At 37.3% G+C, this 23296-nt stretch overlaps 1 protein-coding gene across 5 annotated transcripts in view; it reads left to right on the top strand.

The window, feature by feature from the left end:
• PDE4D (phosphodiesterase 4D) overlaps window positions 1–23296 on the top strand; it is a 629197-nt gene that overhangs the window by 475933 nt on the left and 129968 nt on the right. For all 5 annotated transcript variants that reach the window (XM_084504096.1, XM_084504097.1, XM_084504100.1 and 2 more), the window contains one exon: window positions 21302–21493. In XM_084504096.1, coding sequence (XP_084360222.1) covers window positions 21302–21493 — 192 coding nt within the window. The remainder of the gene's footprint in view (window positions 1–21301; window positions 21494–23296) is intronic.

The raw sequence follows: 23296 nt of genomic DNA, 5'->3' as shown, positions 1-23296 counted from the left end.
ATCCTCTTGTCATACTTTCATGTATTTGCCTTACTATTTAGGGTCCATCTCTCAGGTTGAGTTTACTTTTATTTCCCTATTTTTCTTTTGCATACCTTTTATCCTCCTTATTTACCTTGAAATCTTTCTTTCTAAGTGAGTTTGAAATAATCCTCCTAAATGAATGTTTAGAAAATTTGCCTTTGTGAGGCTGCAACAAAACCATTATTTTCCTAATTTTACAATAATTTCATGAAAAATAAACTACACTATTTTAGTTTTTGCCTTCAAAACCTGATATAAAATATGTATTTATACATCTATACAGTATTTATACACCTGCTCAACCACTCCTATAATGTTTATTACACTTACTACTGTATCACAAATCTAGCTATATTGTAAATACCTTGCTTTTGAACTGTAGATTACAGTATCTATAGCATTATTTTATAGCATCTATATTCAGATGCTATAAAAAACATCTACTATACTCTGAAAAGTAAATGAAATGTAATAAAAGAACAGTGAAGCCTGCCAGTGGTACCAGTCAGAAGTTCAAGAACAAGATTTAAATTACTAGAGATGGTTATCTGAAAAAGAGAAAAGATTTGATCCATTATGTTTTGTAATGGAGCACCTTAGGGAGCTTTCCTAATACAGGTTTCACTTAAAATTCTGTTTAATTAAAAATTAAATTAAATTTAATTTTTAAGTGAATTTAATTAAAATTCACTGTTTAATTACGGAATTTAAGTACATCACTAGATACTTGAACAGTGATTATTAAAGAATTACACACTGGGAAATTAAGTGAATTTAATAGCAGCTAAATCCTTTTAGGTTTTTTGTACTTCAGATATGTGATGTCTGTAAATTTTGACAAATGTGCTTTTGTGAATGGGTATGGATCTATACTCAGGATATAGTATATGTTATATATGACTTGTAGTTTTGGTTTTGTATCTCAGTTTTTCCAAGCACTTCAGTTGTGCCAAAAATACAATTTAACCTTCATAAATTATGTTTCTTTAATTTAATGTGAAAAGCCAGTGTTACAAAGTCTGTATTGCCTATATCTATCTATATATTTATTTATTTATTTATTTATATATATATAAATATATATATATATTGCCTATATGACCAAATGAAGTGCATCACACTTCCAATAATTAACACCTTTTGTCTTAACAATTTGTAATATTATTACTACCATCTCAAGCCATCCTAAGTTTTGTCTGAATTAAATTGTATGTGTAAATTTTATTTTCTTCTCCCTATCATAACTTTTGTTTCAGTTAAGCCTTTTTCATTCATAAAAATCTATCTACTTCTATTATTTTCCACTTGGCATAGCTCCAGACATTTTTGTACAAAATCAGTCTTACAGTCTTGAGCAATTCACAGTTCTCACATTTCAAAATATGTGACTCGATGATAGAAAAGGTTGTACATTTGAATCCAAAGGTTCAAAAATTAAAAGGCCAGAAAAAAGATCTATTACTTGTTTTTTAAATATCGCTATTTAGAAGTCAGTCACACATTCTAGTGCACTTAGTTTTTGTTGAATACACAAAAGTAAAGAAACAATCATGTCTTATTATATTCAAATATACAGTCTGCATACCAAAAATCTCCATGTGGGCAAGAACCATAAGAATTAGAGCTCTGATCAAAATAGGGATGATACTATCTTCCTGGAGCATTGCTCCTTCACTGGAGCTCAGGTGGACCATGCAGTTTGGTCCCAGGCACCGTGACCACCAACAGGTATAGAAGTCACACATGCTCCCATTGCCAAGCTGCAACCAGTCCTCAGCCCATGGGCTTGGCGGACCCCCTATGTACTGCAAGGTAAGAAATACATCTGCAGCAACGGAGATTAGTTTAAAGTTTAGATTAGCTTAAACTGCTAATTAGACACACAAGTTTTCACCCATGCATTAAAAGATAATACAAAAAACTATGTACATCCAGAGGGCTGTTCAGAAAATCTGGAGTGCCATACCAACACAGGGAGTCCTTCCAGCTGTCCATTAGGCCATCTTCACAGTCACTCTCTAGGGAACCTCACTTCCGTACTTGGATGCCTGTGAAAATTGATTCTGTAAATCTTCCACATGTAATTAAATTAAACATTTTTCAAGTTTCTCCAAGTGGTGCTAGCAACTTTTTAGAGAACAAAACACATCTTTTTGTTTTGTTTATTTACTCCTTATTCTTGATTCATGTGTGTATTTATTTCTCATGGTTTGTATAAAGATGGTATGATAAGGCCTTTATCTGCTGGGGTTTCATGTAGATAGGAAGAAGGAAATGCAGAGGAAGGATGTCTGATCGGCTGAAATTCCATTTCTCAAATGCTAGAAAGATCTTGTCCAAATCCTGTCTACAGTTTTTCATCATTCTTAGTCTGTTATGTCTGAAACTGCATCAAAAATTGTTGGCAGGTATATCCCTGGCTTGTAGAATGAAATATGATCAATTAAATATTTAAATATTTAAAAGTCAGAAGGCCTGAACTTGCTGTAAGATTGTTAGGCAACAGATAGTCTGACAGATTCAATAATGGTAAAATTCTGCATGTTCATTTATGAAGATTTCTGACAAATGAAAATGCCAAGAAACAAAATAATTACTGTAGAATAAATATATCTGCTGGTAGCTGTTCTGGCTATACCCATCAGCAGACATTTTTCAGTAGTAGAGGCCATATAAGTTTTTATATGAGTTTTTAGTTTTTGTTTTGTTTTGTTTTGTCTTTTCTGTTATTACATACTTCTTTGAATATCAAACAGAAATCTGCACATAATTACCCTAAGAATGTCAATATCGGATAGGGTTAAAAAAAACAAACAAACAAACCAAACAAAAAACATGCATCATTTCAGACTGGAAATGAAACTAAGGCCCGTAAGGGATCCCTAACTTACCCTGAAAAAACAGGCATTTTCCATCTACTTCCCTTGTAATGTAAGATTTCTTGTAAGCCTGTCCAGTGATGTGAAAGAAATTTAAAAATATATAAAGTACTGATCCACTTGAGCATGCTTTATTAAAGTGCAGCTTGAAAGCAGTTTGTAGCGAGGCAGATAGGCTAAAATGGACATTTAGGCAGATGTTGCTAATGCTTCCAAATGAATTTCAGATTTTCTTCATGTCTCCTTCACTTTTAGATTTCTGTAGTCTTAAAATGATAGTGACTTCTGAAACTGAAATATCCTATAATTATAAAATTATTTAATTCCCTACTTTTCTTTTTATCTCTTAATAATCATTAAATCACCTGGACGTCAAACAATTCATGCAATACAATATGCTGTTTCACATAGACTCTGCTCTGGCAATTTCTGGCTTCTTGTTTATTTGAACAAATCTGTTGGTTTAAATGGAATAAGCTCTATACTCTAAATTCAGCAAATGCTTATTTACAACACCAGACAATTGGGTTTGGATTTCCTTTCCTTCCTGGCCTATGTTCTGTCCCTTGTTGCTTTCTTTTCTAAGTTCCTTGGATTTATTTACCTCTAATATCCACTGTTTCACAATTTACTTTTTTTGTAGATTCTGAATAAGTCAAACTAGAACTGATGCTTTTCTTACAAAATGTGGCTGAAAAGAGGAATTGGGTGTGTGTAAGAAACTGTTGTGATTTGTTGCTTTTCATATTGGAAAACAATAAGGGTTCCCTGACTCCTTTTCGTTCTCTATTCTACAATATGCACCTCTGTACAAATCAGATAATGAGATATTAGATATGTGCCTTTTGTGTAGTCAGGGAGAAAACATTCTGTTTGAGTCACTCTGGCTGTTTTTTGGTCTGGTATAATGATCATTTTGGCTGTTTTGTCCACTAATTACTCAGTATCATAAATCTACTTTTACATCACCTTTCATAATTTTCAGTTCTTTCCTTGTGCTTTAGTGAACAGATTTATGAAATATGAAATACAGTATTCTTCCCTCAGTAGCACACAGCACAAGAAAGGCTACACTGTAAATAAACTGAAAAGCACAGTTTTGATATTATTGCTCATTGGTCAGTGACCATTTTGGCAGCTATTCGAAGTACACAAGACAACAAAAAAAATGTCAAAACAGACAACAACAATTTTCATCTTCCAAAAGTTAGATTATTTTGGGGAAGGCATGGTAAGACAACAAATGGATCAAAGTCAGTGGTACCCCTGTATCAAAACTTGCTGTAGTGTAGATAGACAATTGGACAATTGCATAATTAGTTGCTTTAAAAAAATTCAACCTGTTGTGTGTTAGTTCTGAAGCAAACTGTTCAGTTACCCTTCTTTTAATGAGCCTGAAAAAGATTCTAGCTGGCTCAGTGATATTGAACCTGTGCCCTTTCCAGCCTAGTCTGCAGAAGTTTATTTTCTGATGTATCCCCTTGGAAATGCTTGCTAAGCCAATGTGTGTTTTGGTCTTTGGTTTAATGTCTCTATTATCTCACGAGTCACCTCAGTGCTGTCTGTTTTGATTTCCATATTATTAAGGAAAGACCCATGCTTGCCTGTGTTTCGGTAGGACTGAAATGACCGTTTGGGTCCAATGCCTTGTAGGGTCCAGGATATTTGAGAAAACGTAAAAAGAACTGACTCAGTCGATACTGGCACAAGAACTGTTTTTATGCTTAGTAACGCTGTGATTAGCGACTTAGTTACTGACATCTATTTTCCATTCCCTAAAGGCCAGAAATTTGAGCTGGAAAGATGTTAGGAAGCGTTCCTTGAACCTCTGGTAGTAGCAGTGGTGGCAGCCTTCATAAAATCTTAGCATTTGTGCTGACTTGAATGCCAGAATTGCCTATAAAAATGATTTACCTCTTATCACTATGTTCCTGCTGGTACCATCCTGTTTATAGCTTACATGCTTGCTGTTACGAACATGGCATATGAGGCCCTTCCAAAGGCAACTTTCAGCTTTAGAGGTCTAAGTTTCCATTAAGTCCTTACTCATACTTAGCAGTTCCATCATTTGTCTTTGATTCATAGATAGTGATTGCATTTGCATTTTTGGCAATGTGGGCATTTGCAGCTGTGAAGCAATGTATTTTTCTTCTTGGAATTTCCATTCTTGGAAAAAGCTGGAAATGAATAACTTGGAAAAGATGTTTTGTAAAGCAATCGCAGTTTTTAATCTTGACCAAGCAGCTTCTCCATCTCAGAAATGCATTCTCTCCTGTGTCAGTAAAATGACCTTATGGCTTTGTGGCTGATACTGTGCATTTGCAACTGCCACAATTATTTGTTAGTAAAATATAAATTCATATTTATGCTATCAGTATCATTACATGGTTAAAGATGGGTGGGAAGCATATGTTTTTCTGTTTCTAGTAGTTCTTCAGAACATTTTGGTCACTCACCTGAAGTCAATTACTATCCTAATCAGTCATTATTTTCTTACTATCTTGCTGATACTAGAAATGAGAAGTCCAATATCATTCTTGTAATTGAAGGCAAAACACTGTAAATCTTTTATCATTAAGATTAGCCATCTGGTCTTTCTGCCTTCTCAAACTTGTTTCAGATAGTGGTCATGGTAATATTGGGGAATTTGCTTCAAAATTGGATGTTATTTTAACTGAAATATTCCTTGGCATTTAGAAATCCGGAATGGCAAAACGAAGTGAAAACTTCAAAATTGTTTGGAAGAGACTGTTGATATACAATAATAACATAAAAATGTTAATAGTAACTCCAGTGTGGTTGTTTTAACCAGGGAAGAAAATCTATGGGCTGTCAGCTCTTGGGATGTACTTTTGCTTGTTGGCATATCTCTTTTCTTCATTCCTTTATGAAAAGTATTAGTAGACAGAATTTTATTTGATTGACATATGGATGGGTTTTCAGGATAAGGATCCTTTGTTGTATTTCTTTTCCCCTCTCCACACACATCCAGTCCTTTCCACCTTTGACTGCTGCTTTTCCTGGGTATGTGAATATTCTGTATCACATTATGTTTTATCATAATAGTCCTGGTACATAATAATTGTGAGAGCAGCATTCTGAACCTCTTTGCTTTTGTACTGTCCCTGTGCAGCCTAGGAGCAGTGTCTCATTTCAGACTTACCTCCTAGTAACGTGATGGTCCAGGTACTAGACAAACCAACTGAAGTAGAAATATTACCGGATCTGTTGCCTACCGGTGTGGATGAACTCATTAAGGAGGTTAAGACTGGAGGCAGTCTGGGCTGCAGCAACCACTCCATGGTAGAGCTGATGATCTGGAGGAGTTTGGGCCTGGTGAAAAGCAAAGTCAGGACCCTGAACTTCCAAAGAGCGAACTTCTGGCCTGAAGCAAAAAAAGATTTTTTTACAACTATTTATTTTCTTAAAACTTCTTATGATTTTTTTTTTTTTTGGTGAGGTTTTCTTTTTCTTGTCTTTTTTTTTTTTTCACACTTTTTCCCATTTTTTTTAACCACTATTCCCTCTGTTTGCTTCCAAATACTACAGAAATATCTGATCTAACATCTTCCACTCCCTTTTTAATGATGAGTCTCGCAAGTAAAAATACCAAGACAAGTAAATAAGCAAGTCTTGCATACAAATTCTTCCTATTCCTCCAAATATTTCCTGTGAGTAAAACAGTTAAAACTAATTTTCTTCTTCAAATCCACTTTTGCTAGGTTCTTAAAAAGCAATGGTTTTGATATTTCCAGAGCCCTTCCTACTATTCCCAGTGAAATTAATTTTAGTCCTTGCAATTTTATTTTTATTTTTTTATAGGCCAGATATCTTAGAACTGTGCAAAGTATCCATTTTGCAGGTAGGGAAATGGAAGCACAGAAGGGGATAAAGTGATTCACTCAGGATGACTCATTGAGTGCAAGAAGTGTTTTTGTATCCTATTATCCTGCTTCAGTCCTGCAAAAGAAAAGAATGAAACAAAGAATTTCCTGATAGCTTATAGAGGAAAATATCAGGGCCCCTCCCTTGGCTGCCTGGAGGGCTCCACTTCTGCTTAAGGTTTGTCCTTAAGAGGCAAAGACTTTGTAAATTCTGCTCCGGAATCATAGGCTAGGCATGATGACTGTGCGTGTATAATTGTGTTAGCTTCGGAGAGCATATAACGCCATGTGCACATGTGTGATGGGCTTACCAGAGCTTTGGGCCATTTGCTGAACAGAACTTCTTGAAAGATACTTTTTATTTGGCAAAATAATTAATTATCCTGGGAACACTTCACAGCGTTAAATAACCCGATCACAGGGAAAAGTAGTTGGTGACATATTTTTCCAAAGGAAGAAATGTTATGCTGTCTCTTTGTCTATTTTTTTTTTCCTAAATCCACTGGGGCTAGAAGCTGGCATTTCTCCTTCTCTGGTTGTTGCATTGCTCATTTTGTAATGTTTCCAGAGTAATATGATCACGTCCTTGGCGCCAGCAAGTATGGCATGCCCTTTCCCAATTTTAGTAATGACAATATCAAGAAAATAGGCTTTTGGAATCAAATTGCCAGGCAGATGTATCTATCTATCTATCTATCAATTTATTGATTTATTCTTCACAAAGTGAAATAAATCATTCATATTTTTTTCTTAAAAACTGGAAATACCTTATTGGTAAATGCCTTTATGTGATTGACTTATTTTATTATGTTATTTTATAACATATTTTTAATATATTTTATTATATTATTATTTTATTTATTTTTTGCTTTTGACAATTTAAACACATAACCCTTCAGTACTAGTCAGAAGACTTGTGGAGTCCCAGGATGGATGGGGAAAAGCAACATGTTTTTCCTAATGGAGAGTGACAGCAGAAGAAGCAGTTATATCAGGCAGTATGGCTGAGGATGAGCACCTCTCTTTCTCTGTAAGAAACATCTGTTTCCCTCACAGTTTCTTCATGTGAGGTGAAGTACAGAATTCATTCTCTGGAATTGGTTTGCATTGCAGATAATTTTATAATTGATAGGAAAACCCTGAATGTATGAACCTTGGATGTATTCATAGATCTATAGGAATGTATTTGTGTACATGACAGACTGAGTTACAAATTTTAGTATTGGCATTACTTTCTGAGGGGAATGCTAGTTTATTTTGCAACGTATAGTGATTTTTTTTTAACAGCTTTGGCTCATCAGATCACTCACATTTATATAAAAAAAAAAAGTGTATTTTTTCAGTTCCTATTTCAGCCCACTGAAAATCTGTCCCCAAGTTTGTTTAATACTGGAAAATAATGTCTTGTTTCATGTAGTGTGTAAGCTGACATTTTTACTGCTGCATTCCTCTAAAGAAAGACTCATTTCTTTCATGAGACATGCTTAGCTGTGTGTGTGGCATCATGAAACTGTAGCAGCTAGTGTTTTGTTTTTTTTCTTGCTTCAAGTCAATTTGGAAATTGTTTTTCAGAACCTGTAGACTTCTGCTGGTTCAGGTATTTTAATAAATTAGAGTTGCTTAATACGTGTAGTAATTTTACACCACATAATGTTTCTATATAACAGTTAAAGCATGGTATTTATAACTTTTGCTTTCTGGTCAAACAGTTGTGCACAATAAGGTATCTTACAGGGAGTGAAACCCCATACAAATATAGGGGTACAAAGGATTTAAGTGAGAAATATTACAATACTAGTCAATCATTAAGAGATTATGAATGAGATGTTCTAATGATCTTGAAGTCTATAGAAGATGAGGTTAATCAAACTTGCATTGTAACCAAAATGAAATGTAATTTGTTCATCTAGATACAAACCACTAGAAAGCAAACCTGCGGAACTGCACTAGAAGTCTGAAATCTCTTATGGTCTGTTGATAATGTTACAGTAGGCTGGAAAAGAAAACTGGAGAAAAAAAAAATGGTGTAGACAAGAGCTTAGAGGTTAGGCCATGCAAGAAAACATCTCTCCAGCTATGTAGAAACATAAAGACTATAATAACGACTATAAATAAAGACTATACTAAAGACTTACATAATATAAAGAGAATTGAAAAGCAAAGATTAAAGTGAAAGTATTTCCTAAAGTGTATATCGAAAATGAGATGTCTAGGACTTCATTTCTTTGATTTTCTTGCGTATAGTGATTCACATATTCAAAGCATAGTTTGCACGAAAGTGTGAGAGAACAGGCTAGGAGAGTGCTCTGGGTGCATATCACCTCTACTGGCTCATTCTTAGCCTCTTCCATCATCATTCGTTTTTGTCTATTACTGGAAACAGGACAATGGATCTGATGGATCTTTGATCTATCCAGTAGCTGCTGAGATATTCTGAATTCATTTGTGTTTGCAGGTGATGATGCCATACAGCTCAAGCAACAGCCTTTCAGAGTGGGTACCTCATGACTGACAAATACATAGTTAGTGATGTGGTGAAGCTGGTGTGAGTGACTAGTTAAGTATCAAGTTCTCTGCAGCTTGAGCAAAAATTATTTCCCTTTCTTGATGATAAAAGCGCTTTTTACCTTTCTCTAGTCTTTTGCATCACTCAGTACCAACCAAATGCAAATAATGAGACAAGAATCCCACTAAGAGGGGTTTGTTACTTAGAGCCTTCCTTAGGCCCTGAGCAAGGCAAAAGTTTGTTTATATATATATATATATATATATTATCCCCTTTTTTTTTTTACTTTTTTTTTTCTTAATACATGTATATAATGTAGAAATATGAGGTGACTGAGTTAAAGTTGGCCTAAATTTATAAATTTTGAAATTGGAGAGCGTGGAAGATAGCTTCCTGACGCAGCTGGTTAGTGAACCTACCAGGGGTTGTGCCCCGCTAGACCTTCTCTTCACAAACAGAGAAGGACTGGTGGAGGACGTGATCGTCGGGAGCTGTCTTGGGCAGAGTGACCACGCAATGGTGGAGTTCACTATTCTTGGCGAGGCCAGGAAGGGGACCAGTAAAACCGCTGTATTGGACTTTCGAAGGGCTGACTTTGAGCTGCTCAGGACACTAGTTGGTGGAGTCCCTTGGGAGGCGGTTCTGAAGGGCAGAGGGGTCCAGGAAGGCTGGGCGCTCTTCAAGAGGGAAATCTTAATGGCGCAGGAACGGTCTGTCCCCACGTGCCCAAGGACGAGCTGGCGGGGAAGAAGACCGGCCTGGCTCAACAGAGAATTGTGGCTTGATCTTAGGAGGAAAAAGAGGGTTTATAAGCTTTGGAAAAGTGGGCAGGCCACTAAGGAGGACTTTAAAGAAGTAGCGAGGCTGTGCAGGGACAAAATTAGGAAGGCCAAAGCTCATCTGGAGCTCAATCTGGCTACTGCCGTTAAAGATAACAAAAAACGTTTCTATAAATACATAACACAAAAAGGAGGACTAAGGAGAATCTCCATCCTTTACTGGATGCGGGGGGAAACTTAGTTACAAGAGATGAGGAAAAGGTGGAGGTGCTCAATGCCTTCTTTACCTCAGTCTTTAGCGGCAATACCGGTTGTTCTCTGGATACTCAGTACCCTGAGCTGGTGGAAGGGGATGGGGAGCAGGATGTGGCCCTCATTATCCATGAAGAACTGGTTGGTGACCTGCTACGGCACTTGGATGTGCACAAGTCGATGGGGCCGGATGGGATCCACCCAAGGGTACTGAGGGAACTGGCAGAGGAGCTGGCCAAGCCACTATCCATCATTTATCAACAGTCCTGGCTATCAGGGGAGGTCCCAATCGACTGGCGGCTAGCAAACGTGATGCCCATCTACAAGAAGGGCCGGAGGGCAGACCTGGGAAACTACAGGCCTGTCAGTTTGACCTCAGTGCCAGGAAAGCTCATGGAGCAGATCCTCCTGAGAGCCATCATGCAGCACTTGCAGGGGAAGCAGGCGATCAGGCCCAGTCAGCATGGCTTTATGAAAGGCAGGTCATGCCTGACGAACCTGATCTCCTTCTATGACAGAGTGACGCGCTGGGTGGATGAAGGAAAGGCTGTGGATGTGGTCTACCTTGACTTCAGCAAGGCTTTTGACACTGTCTCCCACAGCATTCTCCTCAAGAAACTGGCTGCTCTTGGCTTGGACTGGCGCACGCTTCGTTGGGTTAGAAACTGGCTGGATAGCCGGGCCCAAAGAGTCGTGGTGAATGGAGCCAAGTCCAGTTGGAGGCCAGTCACTAGTGGTGTCCCCCAGGGCTCGGTGCTGGGGCCGGTCCTCTTTAATATCTTCATCGATGATCTGGACGAGGGCATCGAGTGCACCCTCAGTAAGTTCACAGATGACACCAAGTTAGGTGCGTGTGTCGATCTGCTTGAGGGTAGGAAAGCTCTGCAGGAGGATCTGGATAGGCTGCACCGATGGGCTGAGGTCAACTGCATGAAGTTTAACAAGGCCAAGTGCCGGGTCCTGCACCTGGGGCGCAATAACCCCAAGCAGAGCTACAGGCTGGGAGAGGAATGGTTGGAAAGCTGCCAGGCAGAGAAGGACCTGGGAGTGATGGTGGATAGTCGGCTGAATATGAGCCAGCAGTGTGCTCAGGTGGCCAAGAAGGCCAACGGCATCCTGGCTTGTATCAGGAACAGTGTGACCAGCAGGGCTAGGGAGGTGATCGTCCCCCTGTACTCAGCTCTGGTGAGGCCGCACCTCGAGTACTGTGTTCAGTTTTGTGCCCCTCGCTACAAGAAGGACATCGAGGTGCTTGAGCGGGTGCAGAGAAGGGCGACGAAGCTGGTGAGGGGCCTGGAGAACAAGTCCTACGAGGAGCGGCTGAGGGAGCTGGGCTTGTTCAGCCTGGAGAAGAGGAGGCTCAGGGGCGACCTTATCGCTCTCTATAGGTACCTCAAGGGAGGCTGTAGCGAGGTGGGGGTTGGTCTGTTCTTCCACGTGCCTGGTGACAGGACGAGGGGGAATGGGCTTAAGTTGAGCCAGGGGAGTTTTAGGTTAGATGTTAGGAAGAACTTCTTCACTGAAAGGGTTGTGAGGCACTGGAACAGGCTGCCCAGGGAAGTGGTGGAGTCACCATCCCTGGAAGTCTTCAAAAGACGTTTAGATGTAGAGCTTAGGGATATGGTTTAGTGGAGGGCTGTTAGCATTAGGTTGGAGGTTGGACTCGATGACCTTGAGGTCTCTTCCAACCTAGAAAATTCTGTGATTCTGTGATTCTGTGAAATCTATGAAGATGTCCACAGAATCAGAAACAAAAATAAATAAGAAAAATGCAGACACTTGGCTTAGTTCTATATAAATTCCATATCTCTGCTGAAAAATGTGAGTAACTAAATCATCTTACAAATCAGGTTCCAGATTTTTTTAGTATAAAATATATATATTAATTAAAAAAAAAAAAAAGAAAGAAAGAAAATTTCAGCATTACCGGATCTAATTTAGTAAGGAACAAGGGTAAAAAGAAAACAGAGCCATATAATTCAGCCTATCAGGTAGCCCTCTTAAGTAATGTTATTATGTATTTGAAATAAACTAATATGACATTAAAATAATATAATAAAAATTAAGAAAAATAAGCCAAAAATGATCCATTATTGTAAATTACAATTTGTTTTGGACTAGTAATGAGAATTACCTTTCTGTTGTATTAGGTGAATTTTCTCAAGGTCTGTTGTCAGCATTTAAAAGCCTAAATCACATACAATATGAGCATATACACTCAAGATATTGCAGCCTTGGCATCCTTCCACATCAAACTCCTGACCTTTTTGTTTCTCTTTAAAGGTTGTTGCTTGTATGTGGCAAAGCTGTGACCAGGATTTCCAAGTCCAAATCACGAAGTGGACCTTGATACATTTAATAGGATTCTAGGGAAGTAGCATCCACTAACAATTTAGCAAATTTGGTAAACTTAATAAACAATGCAAAAAACAACCGTACACACAAATATTCCATACCACAAACAAATAGCCAGTATGTAAAGAACATAAATGGAAAGGATTTCAAAGAAACATTTAAAAAAAAAAAAAAAGCAACATGCAAAATCATTAGAGGTCTGAAGATCTTAATACTTTTGGAATTTAAGCCATTTAAGCCAAAAAATTAGAGGAGCTTTACAGCAGTGTGAGAAAAAGATTGTTGCTTGTCGATAAAATTACATCTCCTTTGCATAGAACTTTCATTGGTATAGATAATCTAGAGCAACACTGGGAGACACTTTCTTGACCTAAAGAGACAACAGCGGTTTCTTATCCAGCTCTCCACTCTGTTCTGAAGAAGGCCTTGTACTCTTGTGGTTGTCTATGTGTGCATGTTGTACTGGTAAAGCAAATCATCTAACCTATGGGAAGGCTACAGTGTGTGTGTGTATTTATATATATATATACACACATATATACTAAAATCAAATGGGCTGTTCCCTTCTATTTGGTCCTTTCTGTCCATAGCCCTCATCCATTCTCTGGAAGAGACATTTTTTGAGCACAGATTAACTTGAGCTCAGTTGTTCTAAAGACTTAGTAATTATGAGCTGGGTGATGCTGAAGGAAGTGACCTTTTGTCACAAAGGTTGTACTTTCCTCTCCTTTGGAACCTCTGTCTGTAGGGTATTCTCTAGGAACTGAGAAGAGTGAGGAACAACTGCAACATCTTTCTCCAGTCATCTTCTGTCTAGGGCACTCTTTTCCAGAGATCCCTGACACAAAGCACAGGGTACATTTAACTGTGACCTCACTGAGTGTTTATTGTCATTGTGGCTCTACATTAAGGTTTTCTGAAAGTTTTTTTCAGGAAGTTTTCAGATTCTTGGTAGTGTTAGCCCTGTGGAAAATTTGTATCTATTTCCTGGGTTCATTGTGCTTTCAGCAATACTGCAGGATATTGACTTAAATATTATACTTCTGAGGAACTGCCTCTTCTAATGTGTACTTCTTTTATCACACAACTAACTGAGGAAAAACGTAAAAGCAATTTGGCTTATTCTCATAATGACATCTGACTGAATTCACTGAAATGGGGCTGAGCACTTCCAGTGCATTGGATTTGGCTTTGCTGGCAGCTTCCTGCTTCTCAACCATAACATTACATCCATGTTTATATTCCAGATTTTCCTGAAAGAAAGACTTTCCACTAATATCTTAGGGGAGCTGCATTTTAGGATTAGTCAGTAAGCTTAATGGATGGTTTTCATGTTCTGATAAATTGCTAGATCAATATTTTGAAATACTCTGAGATTTCATTCCAATGCATTTAAATTAGAGAAAAGTAATAACAACTGGAAATGCATTAAATACATGCTATATTCTCACACCCAGTGCAGGCTGGTTTTGTATCCCAGTGTCCAAATTTGGCTCAGAAAGTAGAGCTGCAGAAAAAGAAGTGGGGATGACTGGATGGATCAAAACTCAACCCAGAAAGAAAAAGATTTTTTTGAGCACTTCTTGAAGAAATTAGGTGAAGTGATTTTTTTAAAACGTGTTTGAAGGCACTTTAATATGTACAGCCTGGAGAAAAGGTAAATATGAGCAGACATAAATAAGGAATGGTTTAAGTGAACAGTGATTGTAGACTGTAAATTAAACAATGACAATTATAAAGAGGAAAAACATCAGTCCTGCTGATACTGCACTTCTAGGATTAAGTAGAAAGATAATTTTTTTTTGCTTTCATTATTTCAGATTATGCTGAAAGAACTGTGATTCTTCAATATACTCTGCAAATTTCCTAATTCAGACCTTGGCCACCAGAAGCCTTGGGGAAAACTGTTAATGTGTTGGTGGTCTTTTTTTACTATCTATAAAGCAGGGAAATGGTCCTAGTAGGACTACTATATAGAAAAAAAAAATACCTAGCAACTTAAAACAAGTTTAAGCCTAAAGAATTCCCCAAATATCTTGGAAATTATGTTACATATTGTTTCTCCCACATCTTTTACTTTGCATTTTTATTATGCTGCAATAAGACGAGTATTTCAGCTTCAAAGAAACATCAAACAGCAAATGTGTGTAACAGTATCTAGAATCTGGGATTTGTTTCTATACGTCACATTAGTAGGATGATATTTACTTGCGATAGCCAAGTTCAGAGAGTAAAGATTGCTGGGTAAGGAGTAGTCATCCCTGAGGAAAGAATAAAAAAAATCATAAAGAGTCCTAGTGTGGCTGAGTAGAAGCAAATTGATTTAATAAGTGCAACAAAGCCTTTAAAGACTCGTGTGCCAAATATGCAGAGCACTGGCATATAATTAAGAATAATGATGTGACTTTATGAGAAGTAAGCCTTGAATTCAGTATCACAACACCATTCTAAGCAAAGTCCCCCCAGATAAGGAATAGTCATCACAGGAAGCTCCGTGGTTTGAAACTTCATAACAGAACATAAAACAGTTTCTTTAGAGAGCTTGGCTACATTTCCTATGTCTCTTTTGCTAGAAAATCGTGAGATGGAAACTCGAACAGATAGGGAGTTCCTTTACTAGCATGTTTGAGTAGACTAATACTTATAAATCTTTTTGCTTCAGTGCATTTTTTGTCCAACATGTGTTCTATCAGCCTTTTCTCTGGGCTTTTAATATTAGCATTAAGCCTTGTTACACTCTAAAATTAATTTCCCAAAACAAATATGCCAAGAGAAAAAGCCAAGTTCTGCTACTGAAAGGAAATTTCATGAAGTGATACATTTTATTCTTTTGCTTGCAGTCTTGATACTGGAAAATCTATCCACAGCGTATCTAAAAATGGAGTTAATCATAGGGCTCACTTGCTGAATCACTTAACTGGAAATCCAAAGCCACAAGGAGGTAGTTGGCTTCAATTCTCAAATCTACAGTGGTAAAAGAAAATTCAGATGTTGATCATATGTTCCATTTATATAATTTGCTTATAACTCACTAACCATATATGCAAGTGACAAAGGTAAAAGTTTTTGTTAACATTGCTACAAAGAAAATAAAAATATGAGTTAGATCATATATAATATATATTTGTTTCCATCAACTGTGGAGTGGTGATACAATATTTCTTCTAAACTGTCAGCATAAATATTTCTCTCCCTTCCCTCACCCTCCCACCCCCCAGCCCTTTCCTCATGTCTCTAGTTTGAACTAGGTGTGGGGGAGGAGAGAGAAAGAAAAGTAGGAAGTGAAAAACAAATACAGTATCTCCTGCACCACTGTCAGACAGGAAATGTTTTGAAAAGTCCTGGACGGAGAATTAATATAAGAAATGAACTTCAGACCTGCCATTCAGTTACATAAGTACACTGATTTATTTATTTATTTATTTATTTATTTTTTCTTCTGATACTGCAAGTAAGCTTGTTAAACATCTACAGTCTAGCTGGAGCCTATGTCAGGGGATAACAACTGACAACTTGTCTGTTTTGGATGAAGAAAAGACCACATTTTCTTCATTATTAAATTCTGGATAACTATGTCTAGTGACAAAGGAGACACTCCAGTTAGCTGTTGTCTCAATTTAATGCTTAGTTTATCAATAAGAAATAAAAAGGCCCAAGAGAAATCATAAAGACATAATCTAAGTGTTTTTCCAGTCTAATTAATTAATGTAAAATGTGTCTAAAATCAGTATTTATCCAAGAAATAATAATATTAGTTAGGTGTATTAACAAATCTTTGGACAGACAGTTAATTCAATTAACAGTAAATGTATTTTGTCTATAAGCTAAAGCAGAATTTAACTTCCTAAAATACATAAATGAAAATTCAGTTCTTAACAGATAATCTCTGTTCCAGAAGAAGGGCCTTATGTCTTTGACTTCATTTATTCCTTGCACTGTCTTTTCTGACGGAGAGCTGTAAAGTTAATATAATAGAATCAGTGCCTACCTTACCCTAAATGCTTTCTAATGATAATATTCCAAGAATCTTTGTGCATTTTTTTAAGAATTGGGTCAGAGTAGTTGGCATGATTTCCACAGTAGCTGAAATAGTCTGTCCTGATAAAATAAACTATAACCAATGCAAAATCAATCCATCACATCTAAGAACAAAAGTTTAAACTGACCTGCTTTGATTTGGAACACATAGATCTCCAGGATACACAATAACTAACGTATACAAGGTCTAACAACACACTCTGCCTGTCACATCCTGTCTTACAGAGCCTTTCCCCTCCCAGGGATTTTGTACTGAACTACCCTAAAAAAGGGTTCACTGTGGGCTTTCTCTGCCACTGTTCATTGTGAGGGCTGTCCAGGTGAGGTGTCTCAGCTGGCGTCTCTGCCAGGTTTTCTCAGCCCAAAGAATAATCCAAGTTACAAAATAGGGTTCTGCATTTGAGTGGATCATCTGATCCCCCCCTTTCTCTGATATCTGCAGGCTGCCATGTGTGTGCCTCTGGCCTGAGGCAGAAGCTGTTAATAACTTGTTCTTTTCTCGGAGATGTAAAGAAAGATTTATTACCTTGCTTTTGCTTGAAGTGAGACTGCCCAAAGGCAGTTACTACAGGGCAGTTTTTCTGTGATAGCTTCAGTGATTTATAGCTTCTATGCATTTGTTCTGGTGGTGGGATTGTGCTTCCAAGTGAAAATACAGGACAGGGCATTTGGGAACTGAGGAAATTGAGATGGGTAGGTAGGTCACTGAGCAGGTCGGTGTTTGGAGAAATTGCTTTGCACCAGAACAATAGACTCCTGTGTCAGGAGAAGAAGAAACTTTATTTCTTCATGTCTTGCTTGGCCCTATCATGTTTAAAGATGGCTTTGAAAGATAAGATGTCCCTAGATCAATTATTTTGGATCCCATTTCTTTCCCTCTCAATAGTTTCCAAGGCAGGAGAGGCTGAAGGTAGATAGAGACTTAATTAGGAGTACAATTTTTATTTTTACAAAGCCTTGTAAATTCTTCATTTTGGGGTAGAATTTGTTTTGTTCTCTCCTTTACCATTGCTAACGTCTCTGCAAAAGTACAAACAATAAAAACAGAACTGCAGTAAAAATATTAAATTGCTAAGCTCTCAGTAATAAGGAAGATCAATCAATATGAAGATTTTTCTATGCATCCTCAATTACGAGCTCTTGTGCATATTCATGATGATGCTATTACTTCTTATGTAGCTATAAGCAATATTTTGTACACAGATCTTCTCCTTTTTTCCTTTTAGCAACCTTGAAGAGAATAGCAGGGAGTCTTTTAAGGACTTGAAAGGAAGTCCACAGAGGGTTTATTTCACCATGTAAGGAAACTGTGCAGTTGCTAACACTGAAGTAGTGCTTATCTAGGATAAGATATCTAGGATTCTGAACCTTTCCAACCCAAAGATTCCCAGTACTGCCTGAAGCAAATCATCAGTAATTTCCCTAAAGGTTGCTTATGATGTTACAACTTCTTTTCCTTTTGGGAGCACAGGGAAAATTAGCAATGAATGCTTACAAGTTGCTCAAGAGAGTTCACCACCTCTGTACATAGCCTGGATAATGCACAGTGGGCAAGACGTGCAAGCACAATGAATACCCAAAAAAGGAAAAAAAAGACTAATCTTTCATCTCATGTCATGTTTGCTATCACTGAACACTGAATAAGGGAGACTTAAGGGATAAACAGAATCCAGTATGTCAAAAAATATTTTTGTGGAAATGCACAAACAAAAGCTGCTGAATCAGCACTGACTTTTCATATCTTTGGTATCTCTGGAGTTGCAGTAAAGCTCTTTGAATGTAGAAGTTTCTGTGATGTATTCTGTGCCAGATGCTCCTGTCAGGGGAAAAAAAAAAAAAAAAAAAAGAAAAAAAAAGAAACAGCTCAAAGAAACAGCTCAGCTTTACATATGTCATACAAAGTGCCTGAAGCTGGCTGCAGATCAGCAGCACAAACACCTGTCTTTAAATGGGCACTTTCTGCCTGTTAAAAGGTGGCAAAACTTCTGGCACTTTCATTAACAACTTCCATGCTCCTTCTTCCTTTAAAGGGAGCCTCCTCCACCAAAAGTGCAAGGAGACCGATGAGCATGCTAGAGAGAGAATAACTTTTGGGTTGTCACTGACAATGCACTTATTTTTTAATTCACAGCATATTCTCACTGCAATTTAAAAAATTTAAAAATGCAGAAAGATAAATATGAAACAGCCACAGCTGACTTCGCAATTTCTGCCCAGGCAAACTAGAGTCTGTCCATTTTTTACCTTAAACTTTTTTTTTTTTTTAAGTTGCATGTGTGCAGAAAGAAAAATCATTTGTGTAACTTCAATTCCCCATTCTGATTCTCTCTTCATTTGATGCAACATGATCAGCAGCTCCATTTCTTGCAACGACTCGTGATTCAGCCAAAGTAACATTTGATTTTCAGTGTACTAAAACATCCTATATCTAAAAGCAATCTAAATATTTCATTTAGATTTCTGTAACCTTTTATGTCTGAAAGTTTTAGCACATCTCAGTAAGTAAAAGCTCAACAAGACACTTTACTGTAGCATTTGAGAAACTTGTTATACAAACATGTTTGTAGTACACACATGCTGTATTCACATTCCATCTTTTGCTGTAGTACTGAACATTTTTTTTGATAGTTATTATGAACATTATAGATATATGAACATTCTTGATAGGTATTTAAATAAATTACATTTTGGATGAGTGATATAAGCCAGATCCTAGCTGGTATATCTGAATCCATTTCTTTACTTTTGACACCCATCTAGTGGACACAATACAGTATCACAGGATAAAGTTCCTACCAAAGTAGCTATGTGGAAGTCTTGCACATGCTGTTACCTGGTGGTGCAAGCCACAGAGCCTCTCAACATCTCTCAAAATCTCTGTGATTTTATCTAATAGACTTCTAAATTTTATTATGGTCAGTATTTTATGACCTGACAGTGAAGTCATTCATGGAAGTCTGTCTTGGTGTTTGACTAAGAGAAATAAGATTGCTAATAGAATATTCATATGTGCACAAACCCAAGTGAGGAGAATAGAAGCTCTATGTTCCTTTACTCCAGGAGAAAAAGAGACTTTACTGCTGCTGACTCTGCAGCCTCAGTTAGGTGGCAGATGGAAGCAAGAAGCAAGCTAGTATAGAGTAGCTGTGACACTGCTGTACCAGGCTGAAGTCTAACCAATGGCTGACATGTACTGTCATTAGACATAGATGAAAATGGTGTATGTCCTTCATATGAACACTGTTTTCAAAAGATCTATTTTAGTTGCATTTTTTATAAACACATACTAACACTTCTTGATACTTAAAAAGTCATGTGATAGATCCTCTGTTCATCCCCCATTCCTATGTGCTCTAGCAGTATTATTTGAGTTCCTGTTAGTACGGTTAGTAGTTATAAACCAAGGTCTTATACACACCTTTTCTCCTATGATGTAAAACTAAAATTGATCATCAGTTTTAGAGACTCAAACAGCCAGGAAAAAACAAAAGTTCTCTTCCACTTCTGGCTGGGTAGAACACCCTATCAGATGCAGACATAAATTTGCTAATCCACACATTTGTGACCTCTAGATGGCATACCGCAACATCTGCAATCCAGAAGCTGAACCACGTGCTCCAAAAGGACTTCATACAGTACCAGACACAGAGATCAGGCTGCTAAGCAACACAGGTTGCCATGAGCACATCATCCAGACTACTCACCCTGCACTGGTTTCTAATTGATTGCAGAGTCCCACTCAAGGTCTTTGTACTATTTTCAAAGCCCTTTTCAGAACTGTCACAGACTATGTGAAAGAGCATCTTTCTCTCTCTCTTTCATTTCCCCAATACCTATCTCCCTTCAGCCCCTCATGACAGCAGTACTCCCTAGGAATGGTAAAATTGTTTACCACTTGTGCTACCAAACACCACAACTAGAAGTGCTGGATCAAAACTGTAAAGTTCAAAGACATAAGACAAAACTGGCCAAAAATGTTCACTATGTTTGGCAGTGGGTGTAGAGGTCATTTTTTTTCAATCCAGTTGGAAAATAGGAGCTCCCACTAATGTATACAAACATGCCAAAGAACGTGCATACAAAATAATCCCACTCCAGTGCTTGGTTTATTGAGAAAAGCCAAAATACCTTCTTGAAGTGTTCAAGTACTCTAGATGGGTACTCTATAACAGATGAGCACTGTGCTGCATTCCAGTGGGAGTCAAGGTAATGAGGGTTCGGCTCAGGAGAAATGGTGCATGGGGAATAAAATAATGCATCATCATGTTTCTTCGGGTGTAAAGCTTATGAGTTCTCAGCATGCAAAGAAGCATATATCTTTCTATATTCCTAATAGCGGTTTGCATTTTTTTTCTTCTACCAAATTTATATTCCTTCAGACTTACTCTTTTTGGTTATAAGAAATTGTAAAGTTTATTTCTTGTGTGCCTTGGTTTTGCCTTAGCAGTGGAACTGGGCAGGTCATGATTTCCCCATAATTATATAGAAGCAAATGCCTAGTGATGACTGCCATGAGCTGACTATTCATTATTTTCAAAACTCCTGTGTCAATGGCATAAATCTTTTTGTCCTTTCTTTTTGCAGTTTCGATGTAGACAATGGTACATCGTCGGGACGAAGTCCCTTGGATCCCATGACAAGTCCTGGATCAGGGCTAATTCTTCAGGCAAATTTTGTCCACAGTCAACGGAGGGAGTCTTTCCTTTACCGGTCAGACAGCGACTATGACCTTTCTCCAAAGTCCATGTCTAGGAACTCCTCCATTGCTAGTGATATGTAAGTACATTATAAAATACTTTTAACACGTTTTGTGCTATCATGGGGTTAATGACTTTGCAATCACAAGAAATACCTATAAAAATCAAAGAGAATAATCACCCATGTTAAAAAATGGGTAATTGTTTATTTCTTTATTTATGCTTGTATTTGTTTCTGTGGTTTTGTGAAAATAAGGATATCATGGGTTTCATGTTTTTATACACTGTATTAACTTTGATAGAATATTAGAAAAAATCAATACTGATGTATCAAAACACTAAAGAGAACTCAGATTTCTTGGTTGTCATGATCTTTTCAATGCAAGCAATACAAACTCAATTTCTGCCTCTTAATATTTGTAAGAAAAAGATTCAATTTATTTGTAATAGGTGCTTTTTGGTGTTTAAAGAAAAGATTTACCACAAGATTGGGCGGATGGCTTGGGTTGGAAGAGACCTTAAAGATCACCCAGTTACAACCCCCCTGCTATTGGCAGGGACACCTCACCAGACCAGGTTGCCCAAAGACACATCTAGCCTGGCCTTGAGCACCTTCAGGGATGGGGCATCCACAGCTTCTCTGGGCAGCCCGTGCCAGTGGCTCACCACGGTTCTTCCTTATATCTAATGTAAACCTACCCTCTTTTAGTTTAAAACCTATCCCCACTGTACTCCCTGAAAAAGAGTTCTTCTGAATATTTCCTGTATAATTTGAGATTCCTATTCTCACATATCACTTTTAGAAGTATTAATTAGTCTATCTAATTATAACTTACTTCCCATGTAAGTGTCAAGGTGAGTAAAACTCATGCCTTTACAGATACTTTAAGGTTCATACATCAGTTAATCCCAGAAAAACACCAGTCCCTCTTGCCTTTTTGTAAAGAAAAAAGCGTTTCCTTTGTAAATGGAGACCTTCATCCAGTAAATCTTCTGACATAGAACCTGTCTTCTAAATGTACAAAGGCAAGCTTTTAGTGTGGCACCCTTGTAGGGAAACATTTAGAAACATTTTTATGATCAAGGGCCAATCCAGGTCGGTGCATTGCTTAGATGCGTCATTTCAATTAAGAATTCAATTAGTGCTCCATCCTTGAACCTGTAATCCACTTCTGTATTTCCTAGAATTCTGGGTAATATTTCAGTACATGGCAATAAATTGTATAAAAAAATAATTATGGAAACAATGAGCACACTTTCTTCCTTGGATATTTCTAAGTATTCTTTCTGTCAAAAATTTCTCATAACAAATCTGCATATAAAGTTTATTTGACCGCACATCTGGATAGATTTTAATACATGTAGTCTCCTGTCACAGAACTGTTTTGTTAAGGTCAATACTCCTGCAATGTTTTAGGATTGGACTGTATTAGGAAATGTAGAATGCTAGTGGTTTTGACCATATAATGTTAATCTAGTATCAGTAAGCCTCATAATAATGAATTTGATTATATCACAGAAATGAACTACAAGGAAACCAAGGAATTAAAGGGGAAACAAACAAACAAACAAACAAACAAACAAAAGGAGAAAATAGTGAAGAATATATACAAAAAAAAAAAATCTCTTTATATATGAGTTCAAGGAGATACAGGATGTGCATGGAAAGGAAGCCTAGTGAAGGTTCTTAAAATAAAGAAACCACTTTAGTTCAGGAGTTTCCTAAACAAGGTAGACGCTGAAAGATTTGTCAGCGTCTGTTTGTCCACAAGAACATTTAGATCACTCACAAACTGTTCTATTTCTGTTTTGCATCTATATGCATATTTAATTCTAAGTATTGTACATTTCTTATGCATGAGCAACATATATTACAAAACAT

Source organism: Aythya ferina (genome assembly GCF_964211825.1).
Source record: "Aythya ferina genome assembly, chromosome: Z".
Taxonomy (NCBI): domain Eukaryota; kingdom Metazoa; phylum Chordata; class Aves; order Anseriformes; family Anatidae; genus Aythya; species Aythya ferina.
This window is presented reverse-complemented; position numbering and strand designations above follow the sequence as displayed.